The sequence below is a fragment of the Chinchilla lanigera genome, unplaced genomic scaffold (assembly GCF_000276665.1).
Source record: "Chinchilla lanigera isolate Chin_1 unplaced genomic scaffold, ChiLan1.0 scaffold00083, whole genome shotgun sequence".
In the NCBI taxonomy this organism is placed as follows: Eukaryota; Metazoa; Chordata; class Mammalia; order Rodentia; family Chinchillidae; genus Chinchilla; species Chinchilla lanigera.
The window spans coordinates 7,557,920-7,570,693 of NW_004955484.1; the positions used below are offsets into that span (position 1 = coordinate 7,557,920).

The 12,774-nt window shown below is 50.1% G+C and overlaps 1 protein-coding gene across 3 annotated transcripts in view; it reads right to left on the reverse strand.

The window, feature by feature from the left end:
• The window catches only part of Has3 (hyaluronan synthase 3), a 27,823-nt gene extending 15,634 nt beyond the window's left edge, over nt 1–12,189 (reverse strand). The window contains exons 1-2 of one of the 3 annotated variants that reach the window (XM_005403567.2): nt 11,960–12,189; nt 484–586 (exon numbers count right to left, since the gene is read on the reverse strand). In XM_005403567.2, coding sequence (XP_005403624.1) covers nt 484–531 — 48 coding nt within the window. In that variant the 5' untranslated portion in view covers nt 532–586; nt 11,960–12,189. Of the gene's footprint in view, nt 1–483; nt 587–822; nt 863–11,959 lie in introns of those variants that run through there. The other 2 variants (XM_013503975.1, XM_005403568.2) reach the window with 2 other exon arrangements.
• Between the last annotated feature and the right edge of the window lie 585 nt (nt 12,190–12,774).

Below are 12,774 nucleotides of genomic sequence, written 5' to 3' on the forward strand. Positions count from 1 at the left end.
CGCCGCCGCGCCTCCCTCCACCGTGCGCCGCCGCCGCGCCTCAGACTGAAGAGCGCCGGCCCCGCGGAGCCGCCTTAAGTACCGAGCGCGACCCGCCGGGAGAGGCGCCCTCCCCCGGCCCCGGGGCCCGGAAAGTTGGCAGGAGTGGGAGGGTTCCCCGGGAAGCACCGGGTGCCCGGCTCGGTCGCAAGGAGCCCACCGGCCGGCGCGGCGCGGGCGCGGGCTCCCGCGTGGACGCAGCTTCGCGGGTTCGTAGGCGCAGCCTCTGCGCCCTCTCGGGAGCGTGGTTCCCCCAGTGCGGCCCAAAGCCGAGCTGCTCCACGCTGCCTGGCTGAGCCTAGGCCAGCTGCGCAGGGCCGGCGGTTATTGTGCCCAATCTAGAGCTCTCAGCGTCGATAACTTTCGAGGTAGTCCTCGGTACGTCCGAAACCGCGACTCCGTCCCCACCCCAGCCATACCTTCCAAGCCTGGAAACCCACTCACCCTACAAAGCCGGCGAGTCGGACAAACCTCCTTTAGCTCCTGCCGCATGCCGAAGGCCGTTCACTGGAAAGAGGATGCCCTAAACCAAAGCAGCACAACCTTTCTGGCGGCAAGAGGAGAAAAGAGTAATTGTAAAATATAAAGAGGCCGGCTCAAGAAGGTACTTACAATCATGGTAACGTTAGCTCTGAATTCCGCAGTGGAGCGCTGATGACATTAAGGCTGTTTGCAAAAGCTGCAAATGGTTTTTGCAGCAGTCTTATAAGTTCCCGTGTCTTGACTCCAAAACCCTCCCTCCCTCTTATACCTTATTTCCCTGACCTCCAAAATCGCACTGACCTTCTAAGTTCCTTAAAACGCTGGTGCTAGACTTGGGTGAGGTAAAGCGGAGGAGCGCAGAAGAGGAAGTCCTTAGGAAGGAAGGTTAAAACCTGCTGAAGACACTAGGCTTTTATATCTTAGAAGAGCTTTAAGAAAAATAATTAAGTAGCCGGGTGTGGTGGCACACGCCTGTAATCCCAGCATCCAGCATTTGGGAGGGTGAGGCAGGAGGATCATTGCAAATTTGAGACCAGCCTGGGCTATAAAGTGAGCTCAAGACCAGCCTGAACTGCATAGGGAGACCCTGTCTCAAAAAAACAACCAAACAAAAAACTAGTAAAAAGTGAATTACATGTTCTCCAAACATCTGGGATAATTTCCATCACTTTGTAAGCCTCAACAAATGTGTAGGGTGACCGGGCGTGGTGGTGCACTCCTGTAATCCCAGCACTCGGGAGGCTGAGGCAGGAGGATCGTTGTGAGTTCAAGGCCAGCCTGGGCTACAAAGTGAGCTCAAGGCCAGCCTGAACTGTATAGCAAGACCCTGTCTCAAAAAGACAAAAAAAAATAAAAAAATAAATGTGTAGGGTGGGTAGCAGTCTATAATCTGCTCCTCTCAGAAGCCTTAGGAGTGCCAGGTCTTGCCTGAACCTCTAAACCCTTAGTCAAAGAACTGAGCTTCCTACCACCAGGTAAGCAAAGACCCCTGGCACACTTGCTTCACCTGCCCCCATCCTGCAGGACAAATACCGAACTATTTCACACTGCTTGGGAAATCATCTTATGCCAGTTGAGATAAAAGTGTATGACTTTGGAAAACTCGTGTTAGCCCCACAATGTGTTTTGGCCTTCAGATGGCTCAACGAGCTCTATGAGAACTGTCAACACCAGAAGAAGAGCGGGTGCTCAGGATCAGCCGATCAGTTTTGCCACCAGTTGCATGACTGTAAACTTCAGCGTCTCCAGCCCAGTTGGGTTGACAAGGATTGCTAGGAGGCTTCAAGTCATTGGCTGAGAGCTGTCAGCTCATCACCTCACCCAGAGCGTGGTATCACATGCCCATCTCTCCAGAGCACTTGGTGGCACAAGTTCAGGGGTCAGCGTGAATAAATGAACAAATGCCTTGTTCCTGTTGCACTATGGGCCTGTGGAGCTCTGGGCCACCTGCTCCACAGCCAGAGGCATCAGACAGCCTGGAGCTGCCGAAGACTTGATCCTACCTCCACCCCAAAGGTGTAACATTTCAGATCAGGGAACAGAAGCAGGGCTGAGCAGACAAAAATGGGTGCATGGGGCGACCCAAGCAGCATGGCCAAATAGCTCTATTGTCAGAAGCCAGAAGTCCAGACTTCTAGGTAAAATCTCCCCATTTTGGCGGAGGGTGCTGGGATTCGAACTCAGGACCTTGCACTTGCCAGGTAGGTGCTTGTGCTGCTGAGCTATATCTCTGGCTCCAAATCTCCCAATTTTTAAGAGTTGGCAGCTAATTCAAATGTTTAAGAAAGCACTCTGTAGGTCAGGCTGGAGATGTCTGATTCATATCCAGCCACCTGGCTGCTTACATTGTAAGTGACCTGCTCAGGAGCACAAGGAGTGGAGCAGCCAGTTTGGAAAGACCGCCTCGCCCTGAACATGACAGCAACCTGAGTTCTCTGGGTACAGGTTCTTCACCCCACGCCTCATCCACGACTGTCTCCCGCCTGTTTTCTAAGGCTCCAACTATGACCTACAAACTTCTTGCCTCTCTCTCTCTGCTGGCTCCGGAGTGGGGCTGGTTCAGCACAATCTTACCAGTTAATTAAAACCTCCAAAATGAATACATATCATAAGAACAGTCAACCTTCTGCCCATACCAATTGGCTTTGCCCCTAAACGGCTTCCCCTGGGAAGCAAGCTCTCTTTCTGATCTGCAGGGCCAGGGACTGAGCTGGTGTTATCAGGCAGATAAGAGTTTTTACCTTTGTGGGGCCTGTGCCAGGCAGGGTTTGTCTGTGATTAACATCCTGTCTGAGGTGCCCACGTGCATTCATCCTTTTCCAAGGAGGTGGGTAGGGAAATCTTTAAGGGACGGATACAATAAAGCTGAGTTTCCCATCTCTGCTACCACTGGGGATTTAGAAATAGGGCTAATTTCATGTCCAATCACAGATATGAATTTAGCTGTCACTGAATTGGTTTTTATGTGGTGTTTTTTTTAAAGACAGGGTCTCACTATGTAGCCTAGGCTGGCCTTGAACGCACAGTGATCCTCCTGCCTCAATCTCCCAAGTGCTGCGATTACAGATGTACACCGTCAGGCCTGGCTCCTAAGCTGGGCTTGAACTAGTGCTCCTGCTGCCTTAACCTGCTGAGTACTAGAATTATGTACTGTATCACCATGCCCAGCTATGGTGTGAATCTTAAATGTCCCCCAAGAGGCTCATGTGTTGAAGGTTTGGGTTCCAACGCAGCCATGTTCAGAGGCGGGCCTTTTCAAAGGGGTCTATCCTCATGTGTGAGTTAATTCACAGATTTGTAATTTGATGGCATTACTGGGAGGCAATGGGAATTTAGGACATGGGACAGAGCTGAATGAAATGGGTCATGGGCTGAGCCCTTGGTGACTGTGTCCCGTCCCTGGCCTTTTCCTCTCTGGCTCTCTCACCGGAGACTTGAGTCTCATTAGTGACTTCTGCCTCCTGGCTGCCATGAACACTTCTACCACGATGTTTCTGCCTCACCACAGGCCCCAAAGCAATGGAGTCACCTGATCGTGGGGTAAAACCTCTGAAACCGTGAGCCAAGATAAGCCTTTTCTCCTCGGCTCTCCTCGGGTGTTTTGTCACATAGCTGGAACGCTAACACGTGTGTTTCACACGCTCAGCCTCCCTATTTGCTCAGTAGTAAAAGATTCACACTGTACTTTTCGCGCTCACTTAATAAATGCTAGAAACCTGCCTGTAGCAGATGCTCAGCACCCAGGAGTCTCAGGATTCCCTGCCATCGAGAGGGTTGTCTGTTTTGAAGACAAATGTAGTTGAAAAATTAAGCCACCATACAAGGCCTTTTATAATTAAATGTTGATGAGAGATCTAACTAAAAGAGGTCAGGGGTTTCAGGAAAGAGATCTCTGGAGTATTTTTATTTTGACTGTATTTGGGATTGAACCTTATGGCCTCACCCATGACAAGCAAGTGCTCCACCAATGCGCTGTGTCTCCAGCCCTTTCTAAAACTTATTTTAAGACAGGGTCTCAGCCAGACTGAAGGACAGCAGCCAGATAACCCTGTCTTCCTGTTGTCCTTCCAGGCTTTATGCCGTCAGCATCCCCTGGGCTGACCACCATTACAATCTTTCCAAGCTAATGATGATGGATTTAAAGTGGTTTCCAAACTGGCCATTGTTGGGGCTGGGGATTTAGCTCAGCGGCACAGCGCCTGCCTGGCAAGCACGAGGTCGTGAGTTCGATTCCCCGTACCGGCAAAAAACAACAACAAAAAAACCAAACTGGCCATTGTGGCACACTCCTGTAATACTATCACTCTGGAGGCTGAAGCAAGAGGCTTCCAAGATCAAGCCCAGCCTGAGCAATTTAGTGACTTAGCAAAGTGAAAAAGGGCTGGGGATGTAGCTCAGCTCAGCCCTGGGTTCAAATCCTAATACCACCTCCCCAAATGAGTGGGGATATAGCTCAGTGGTAGAATACTCCTGAGTCTGACTGCCTGCAGTACTACAGATAGACAGATAGAGAACAATAAATAAGATTACAAATAAAATATCTCCTATTATACACACCTATAATCCCAACTACTAGGGAGGCTGAGGCAGGAGAATTGCTTGAGTCCAGGAATTCATAGTCAGCCTAGGCACCACAGCAAGACCTTGTCTTCAAACAACAAAACCCACATACATAAAATGGCTTCCAAATCCATTATGTTCCCAGTGCTGACTGAGGCTTTCTCTTCAAGGAGCTTAAGCTGCAGCACTAGGTAATACAAGTTCAAAGTGGGAAGTGTGTGCCTTGACTCCAGCAAGGTAGCTCTGGTAAACACAGTCATCCACTCGTAACTTTCCCTCCTACTGCTGAGTACTGGTGGTCAGTACCGTGTCCAGATGCCCTGTTTGAAGAAGCAGGCTTGCGGGCCTTCCTGGGCTGCGGTTCCGGTGGTTCGATTTTCTTTCCAGCGCTTCTTTGGTGGAAGAAGCCTTTGTATTTCAAATGAAAGGGCTTCTCTCTGCTCTGCTAAGGGCCAGGTGTGTTGGTGCTACCTTGGTCAGAACTAGGAGGCCACACCAGACCAATACCCAGATGAGGGGGTGCTTTTCTTGGAATCCTCAAAAGGAAAAGCTCCTCTCCACCTTTCCTTTCTCTCCTTCCCTAGGTGAATGTGGGAAACATCTAAAAGGCAACCATTGGCAATACTCTGCCTTCTTGGAGGAATGTTCATGAATGTGCCAAAAACACTGATGCTTTGTCAGGGAAATTTTTTTTTTCTTTTTTTGGTCTTTTTGATACAGGGTCTCGCTATGCAGGTTGGTGTTGAGCTGTCTTTGTAGCCCAGGCTGGTCTTGAACTCCCAGTGATCCTTCTGCCTCAGTCACCGAAGTGCTGGGATTACAGGTGTGCGCCACCACGCCTGGCCTAGGCTGGTCTTGAACTCACAAAGATACTCCTGCCTCAGCCTGCCAAGTGCCGGGATTATAGGCGTGTGCCACCACGCCTGGTTTTGTCAGGTAAATATACAGGTCACAAAACTCTTATGTATGAAGACTAAATTTCTGCTGTTGTCTTTAAAATTCTATGAACTGGCTGGGGTGGTGGCATACACCTATAATCCCAGCGCTCAGGAGGCTGAGACAGAAGGATCACTGAGAGCTTAAGGCTGCCTGGGCTAAATAAAGATCATCCTGAACTACACAATGAGACCCTGTCTAAAAAAAAAAAAAAAAAAATCCTACGAGCTAAAAGGCAGGAGAGGCTGGGCGTGGTGGTACACACCTGTAATCCCAGCACTTGGGAGGCTGAGGCAGGAGGATCATTGTGAGTTTAAGACCAGCCTGGGCTACAAGGTAAGCTTAAGGCCACCCTGAAATGCATAGTGAGACCCTGTCTAAAAGAGGCAAAATTGATCCCAGTTTATTCAATTTTACCTGAATAATTATATTTGTAATCTTATTGGCTGACCATAGTTTTGTCCCACCTCATGCCCACCTTGCGATTTCCCATTTTTCCCCACCTTGGACCTACCTCACCTCGTGGTTTTGCTCTATAAAATCCCTAAAAAAGGCAAGTTCCTGGACAACCCACTCGGGCCCCCCTTCTGTCCCTCTCCTGGACAGAAGCTTTCTCTCCCTCAATAAATATATTCTACTCTTAAAAAAATAAATAAATAAATAAAAGAGACAAAAACAACAACAACCAAAAACTGTCCCCAAAAAACCAAAAACCTGGGAAGCTCAGAACATAAGATGGGAGGCAGCCCAAACTTGAGCAGCCGGCTTTACTGACAGACAACCCTTCTGTGCCTTTGAGATAACTTCGCAGGTGAGGGGAGCACCCAGATCTATGCCCACTCCTCCAGCACCTTTGAGTGATAAAAAGGTACTCGGTGTGGCTGGCACTGGTTGCCTGCAGCCCCGCTGCCCTCCTGGCCCGGGGCCCCGGTGATGCTGGAGGTAAGCGGGAGTCCCCGGCAGGACGCCTTCCCCTGAGAAAGTGTTTCCAGTAACTGTGTTGGCAGCACAGCGCCCTCTGTGCTGTGCTGCCAAGGAAGGCACAAGGAGAGCCTCTCTGCACTGGGGTCCTAAGCCTTCCCCACGGAAGCACAGTGTGCACGTCCACACCCATGCACGGAACTCACCGTGATGCCGAGTGGACACACACAACGCACACACCCAAACGCTGGCTGAGCACAATCCCAGCTGGCCTACAGTCCCAGCTGCCAGAGCAGCAGGAGGGGAACAAACTGCTTAAATATTGCAGTTCTGAATTCGTTTGCCTCTTTTCACAATATTATCAACCACAGTTCTTTTTTTTTTTTTTTTTTTTTCAGTCTTGAGACAGGGTCTCACTCTGCAGTTCAGGCTGGCCTCGAACCCACTCTATAGCCCAGGCTGTCTCGAACTTGCCAAGATCCTCCTGCTTCAGCCTCCCGAGTGCTGGGATTACAGGTGTGCATCACCATGCCTGGCTAGCCACAGTTAAATGTGCTCACACTTCTGCTTTCTATCTTCTTTCTTGATTAAAGATATCATTTGTCACTGTCACACAGGAGGCTCAAAGTTGGACCCTTCATAAAAGCATTTGTGGGCTGGGGATATAGCTCAGTGGTACAAGTGCTTGCTGGGCAAGCGCAAGGTCCTGAGTTCAACTCCCGGCAGCAAAAAATAAAACAAAACATAAAAGCATTTGTTTGTTTTTGAGATGTAGGAGTGTAACTCAGGGCCTCGCACGTGCAGGACCAGCACTCTCTCCCTAGCTACAGCCCCAGCCCCATAAAAGCATTGAGAGAAAAGCTGAGGACCTGGTCTCACCAATGTCTGTGCAGGGAGGGACCTCCCCAAAGTGTGTCCTACTCCTAGACTTTGGGGGGCTAGGACACAAGCCAGGCAGTGGTTCTCACACTTGGCTGCTGTGCCCTAACTTTTAAAACCTGGGGAGCTTTTTTAAAAACTCTAACATCTGGAACCCTTCCAAGATCAGTTTACTGGGAATCACTGGGGTGGGCCCCAGGCTTGAATATCCTACAGCTCCCAGGCGGCTGCAGTATGCATCCAGGTTGAGAACGCGTCTCTAGTGTTCTCCTCGGCTGAGATCTGCGCGTGCATTTCTGGTGCAGAGGCCGGCAAGGAGGCCCCACAGCATGGAAGAAGAGCGGCTCCCAGTTTGCCTCCGGTACCGCCCGCCACAGTGTACGCACCTGTTTCAAATTAACCGATCTTAAAAACTTAAAAAGTGAACAAATGAGCTAGCAAGGCAGAAGGGAGAAAGTAAGAGAAAGGATGTGGATTTGAACTAAAAATTAAGAAAGAAGGCCAGAAGACAGCAGGACAGGTGGGCAAAGTCAGTCCCCAGGTCTCTCCAACGCGCCCCGATGGGGATTTCAACAGTCTTTTCATTGGCATAGGTGATACCTGTATTTTCTTTTTTTTTTTTTTTTTTTGTCTTTTTGAGACAGGTCTCACTATGCAGTTCAGGCTGGCCTTGAGCTCACTTTGTAGCCCAGGCTGGTCTCGAACTCATAATGATCCTCCTGCCTCAGCCTCTTGAGTGCTGGGATTACAGGCGTGCACCACCACACCCAGCCTTTGGATTGTCTTTGAAATCATGGAACTTGCATGTTTTAGGGGCCTGCCTGACCCAAAGGATGGGGAGGGTCTCTCCACAGCCTCAAGAGGGCCTGAGCAACTCTATTCTGGGAGAAGGAGTCCTCATGGCTCTGACACGGCCCTGCTCTTGGCCAGAGGACTAATGCTAGAGTCTTGATGGTTTTTTATTTTGGTTGTTGAGAAAGGGTTTCACTAAGTTGCCCAGGCTGCCTCAAAGTCATGATCCTCCTGTCTCAGCTTCCTATATGCCAGGATTACTGCTGTGCACCACTGCATCCAGCTAGAGCCTTATTTTCTCGAAACCTCTGAACAACGCCTTTGCGGGGAGGCTCACCCCAGCTCTGAAGTGTCACCACCACTATTCTCTCTCTTAATTAAATCAGCCTACTTTGAGGCTGGCCTTGCTTTAGGCTTCGTATGATCACCATGGATTTTGAAGTTTTGAAGGTGGTGTGTGGTCCAATTAAAGTGTGTACACACGGGAGGGGGCTCTTCTAGACTCTGGCAGCGCAGAGCAGGCGCTTTGTTCTCCCCAGCGCCAGGCAGCCACCTGTGCGCGAGGACCAGGGCTGCACAGCAGAAAAACCCCACCCAGGCACAGCTGTGAGCTGCCTTCAGCTCTTAAGGTGGACAGTACAGGTGGGATCTTGCATCATTTGATAAAGCACCTAAAGGCCCGGTAACTTTCCCAGTTCCCCAGCAGACGCCTGCCACCAAGGCTCCACGGCCACTCCCCAAGCTGCCCTCTCCCACCGACTGGCCTCGGCCCCTCTGCAGCTCACGGAGTGGCCCAGTCTCTCGGTACCAGGGACTCGGAACCAAGGAAGGAGCTCCTCTGCTCTCCTGCACTCACAGCTCCTCCTCTTGGCTTGTGGTTTTCTATTTGCAAGAAGTTACCTCTCTGGACCGTATTTTTTCCTTCTCCAAAAGAGTTCCATTCATCTGGCCTATTTTTCCTCTCTAAAGGAATCATATGGGAGTAGTGTTATTAATGTGTATATGTTTTGAGCTTCTCACAGGAAACAAAGGTTAAAAATGATCTGCTGTTATTCTGCAAAAGAAATCTAAGAACTGAAGTTCTGCTTACAGGAGAGGAAAGGGTTAAAGCAACTACCACTTTCAAAACAGACATTTCTGGCCCTGCCTGGTTGATCTGTTACATTTTCTTTTTTTGCGGTACTGGGGATTGAACTCACAACCTTGCACTTGCCAGGCAGGCGCTTACGCCACTGAGCTATATCCCCAGCCCTGATCAGTTACATTTTCTATGCTGCACATTTGCTCCGTTGCTCTCTGCCTCCTGTCCCCAGGAAGGCAGTCTTAGATGTCTAGGCCACCCCGCTAAAAGGAATAAAGGCAGCGGCACCCCTGTAATCCGGGCACTCTGAGAGACCCAGTCAGCAGGATGCAAGTTCAAGACTAGTCTGGGTAACTCATGGAGACCCTGACTCAAAATAAAAAATAAAAAGGGCTGAAGATGCAGCCCAGGGAAAAAGCTCTGAGTTCAATCTCCAGGAAGAAAAGACAAAGACAAGACAAAGAAGACACAAAGGGGACAATGAAGCGAGAGAGAGGAGGAGCAGGAGCAGGAGGAGGAGCAGGAGCAGGAGCAGGAGGAGGAGCAGGAGCAGGAGGAGGAGGAGGAGGAGAGAAGAGGGCCGGCAAAGCACAGGAGCAGGTGGGCCGGGGAACTTGAACAGACCTGGCTGGTCTCCAGCTTGTGGGAGAACTACATGACCAAACACAAGATCTGTAACACATTCTGTTGTCGAGGTTGTGTTTTGATGTAAGAGGATACTATGTTGAGGGAACCTGGGGTGAAGCTTAGCTTGGCATAGGTGGTCTGTTCAAACAAGCAGATTACCCCTTTCTTTATCCACACACTAAGAACACATGTTTACAGTTTGGAAACACAGTACGTATAGGGTAGCAGCAAAGCCCCGTGGTTAAAAGCACAGCCTTTGGAGCCAGACTGCCTGGGCCCAAATACTGGTTTGGCTGCTTCTTACTAGCTATGTAATCTGGGGCAAGTAATTAGTCTCAGTTTTCCCATCTGTAAAACAGGGATAATAATAATACCTATCTCACAGGTCTGTGTGCGAGGGTTAAGTGGTTAATACGTGTCAAGTGCACGGAAGGGCATAATAGGCTCTCGCTAGTGTAACTGCCACCAGGATTGCTGCGTACAGTGACCAAGAGCCTCGGCACTTCTGAAGGTGAGTGCTACCACTCCTCCTGGGGTTTACAGGTGGAGCCCGATTTCTCTCCACAGTACCTGGAAGCCACTGGTACCTCCAGCTGGGACAGGGCTGCCAGTATGTGCACTCGCAAAACGTGTCAGGAGCTCCCATTGGTGGTTTTGGCACACAGAAAACTCCAGTCCCTGAAAATTTCCTAGTTCCGAATTACTTAAAGAATGTATCACCACTTTGTTTTAGAGAATGCACTTATATTTTATGGGTATTAAAGCAATGTCAGCTGAGGCTTGGAGAAATGTAGATTGGCACAAACTTTCAGGGGGATATTTTGGTAAATAACATTTAAAATATTCATACCCATCTGATCCAGGATTCCAACTTTCCGAGACTTATTTTATAGAAACACTTCCACATGCAAAATTATACTTGGGAATCATTGGAAATGAGAAACAACTAACCATCTATAGAGAAAGGCTAAACCACAGTATAATTCACCCACAGTGAAGACATGTCACTGTCACTGTCACAATGGGGATTTGTGAGTACTCACGTGAGTGGGTCCAAGGTAGAGGACTAAAACTATCTATCTACACATTATTATTTAATGTGATACAATAGGCTCATTAACAAAGGCATGCATCCGTTTGTTAGTGGTAATCCTGGAGACACGGGTGAGGTGAGAGTGCGGGAATTCGCCTTTGCTATGTTCAATTTGTTGTAATCCCTGTCACGTATGCTGTCCACAAGGGCACGCACAGGCGTGGCCAGGGCACCCACGCCTGTGGGCAGTGCCCTGCTCTCACCTTCAGAAGGCGGCCCCAGCAAGTCAGTGGAGCCCAAGGAGACTTCTCTGTGGGTCCTACAAGCTGGGGTTCACGTGTGTATATGGGCACCCAAGTCTGCAGCTCCAATAGGGCTCTACTTGGAAGGCTTTTGCTTCTATACTTATTTTGGGGAAAATAAGCTGTAATAGTATTCAGCAAATGTTCAAAATATTTCACGGAGGGCTTTCCAAGGTAGTAAACGGATCTTGGCTGGGACTCAGGGGACTGGGGGCCAAATCCCACCAGGGAGGGACAACAGTAGCTGCCTCCCTGCTCTACAAGGTGGCTGTGAAATGAGAAGCGCTTTGGATGGAAAATGACCTCCCAAACTAAAGCACACAGGGCAACCAGCGCCACTGTTCTGTGTCCCACGGGGACCGCAGAAGGTCACCTGGGACAGGGCAGAAACTGCACCGAGGGTGGCACACACTGCTGAGGAACTGGGAAGGACTGTGGGAGGGACCTCGGCCGCCCTCTGTCACACACTAAGTAAGGGAGGTTCTGCATTCCCCCTGCGAACTCACACGGCAGCACAGCCAGCAGGGAAGACACAGCACCGGGTAGGGTAAGAAGCCACCGATCCCAAGCGCCGCCGGAGCTTCGGCTCCAGGCAGAGGGGTGTATGAAGTCGGGGTGCTGAGGCCTGCACGAGGCTGCTGCACGTGACTGCAGCGCGAGCCTGCTGGAGGACACAGCCAGGCTCTTGCCGATGGGGGTGGGGGGACCGCCGGAGGGCAGGGGCGAGTGGCCAGCTCACGGCTCACCCGACCCCAGTCATAGAAATTCTGAGAGTTAGGATTTCTGTTCAAACCTGCGGGCGCCTACCTGGTTCTGTACAGGTCACGTGGTCCATCCTCCAATTTATCCCTATGGAACTGATCAACTTCCCGTGGCGCAGCCGTCCGCTACTGTGCCACGCTGCGGGAGTCACGGGCAGGTGGCGGGCAGCACTTCATCCAGTGACCTCTCAGACAAAGGGACAGGGCAGGTGGGTGGATGGAGATCAGATTCATACATTTGCTTTTCTCTTTTTTTTTTTTTTTTGCAGCCGGAGGAGCCGCGACAACATGCAGAAACTGAAGCCAGGTAGGGGTGGGGTTGGTGAAAAGGGATGGGGCTTACTGCTTTCTTTTGATTGGGAGGAAAATTGTGGCTGAGTATGGTTATATGCATTTCCTATTTATTGCCCTTCTCATTTTGGCTCCTAAGCACTTTCCAAAAACAAGGTGAGCCCACTCATGCCGGTATGCTCAACACCCTGGGAGGCTGAGGCAGGAGGATCACAAGTTCAAGTCTCCCTTGGGCAACTTAGTAAGACTGTCTCAAAATAAAACATTTTACTTTTTTTGTTTATTTGTTTTCCAGTACCGGGGAATCAAACTTACAACCTCAAGCTTGCCAGGCAGGCGCTGTGCCCCTGAGCTAAATCCCCAGCCACTCAAAATAAAACATTTTAAAAAGGGCTGGGCAGCTGGGTGTGGTAGCGCATGCCTGTAATCCCAGCACTTGGGAGGCTGAGGCAGGAGGATTGTTGTGAGTTCGAGACCAGCCTGGGCTACGAAGTGAGCTCAAGGCCAGCCTGAGCTGCATATCGAGACCCTGTCTCAAAAAGACCAAAAAATAAATAAATAAAAAAAATA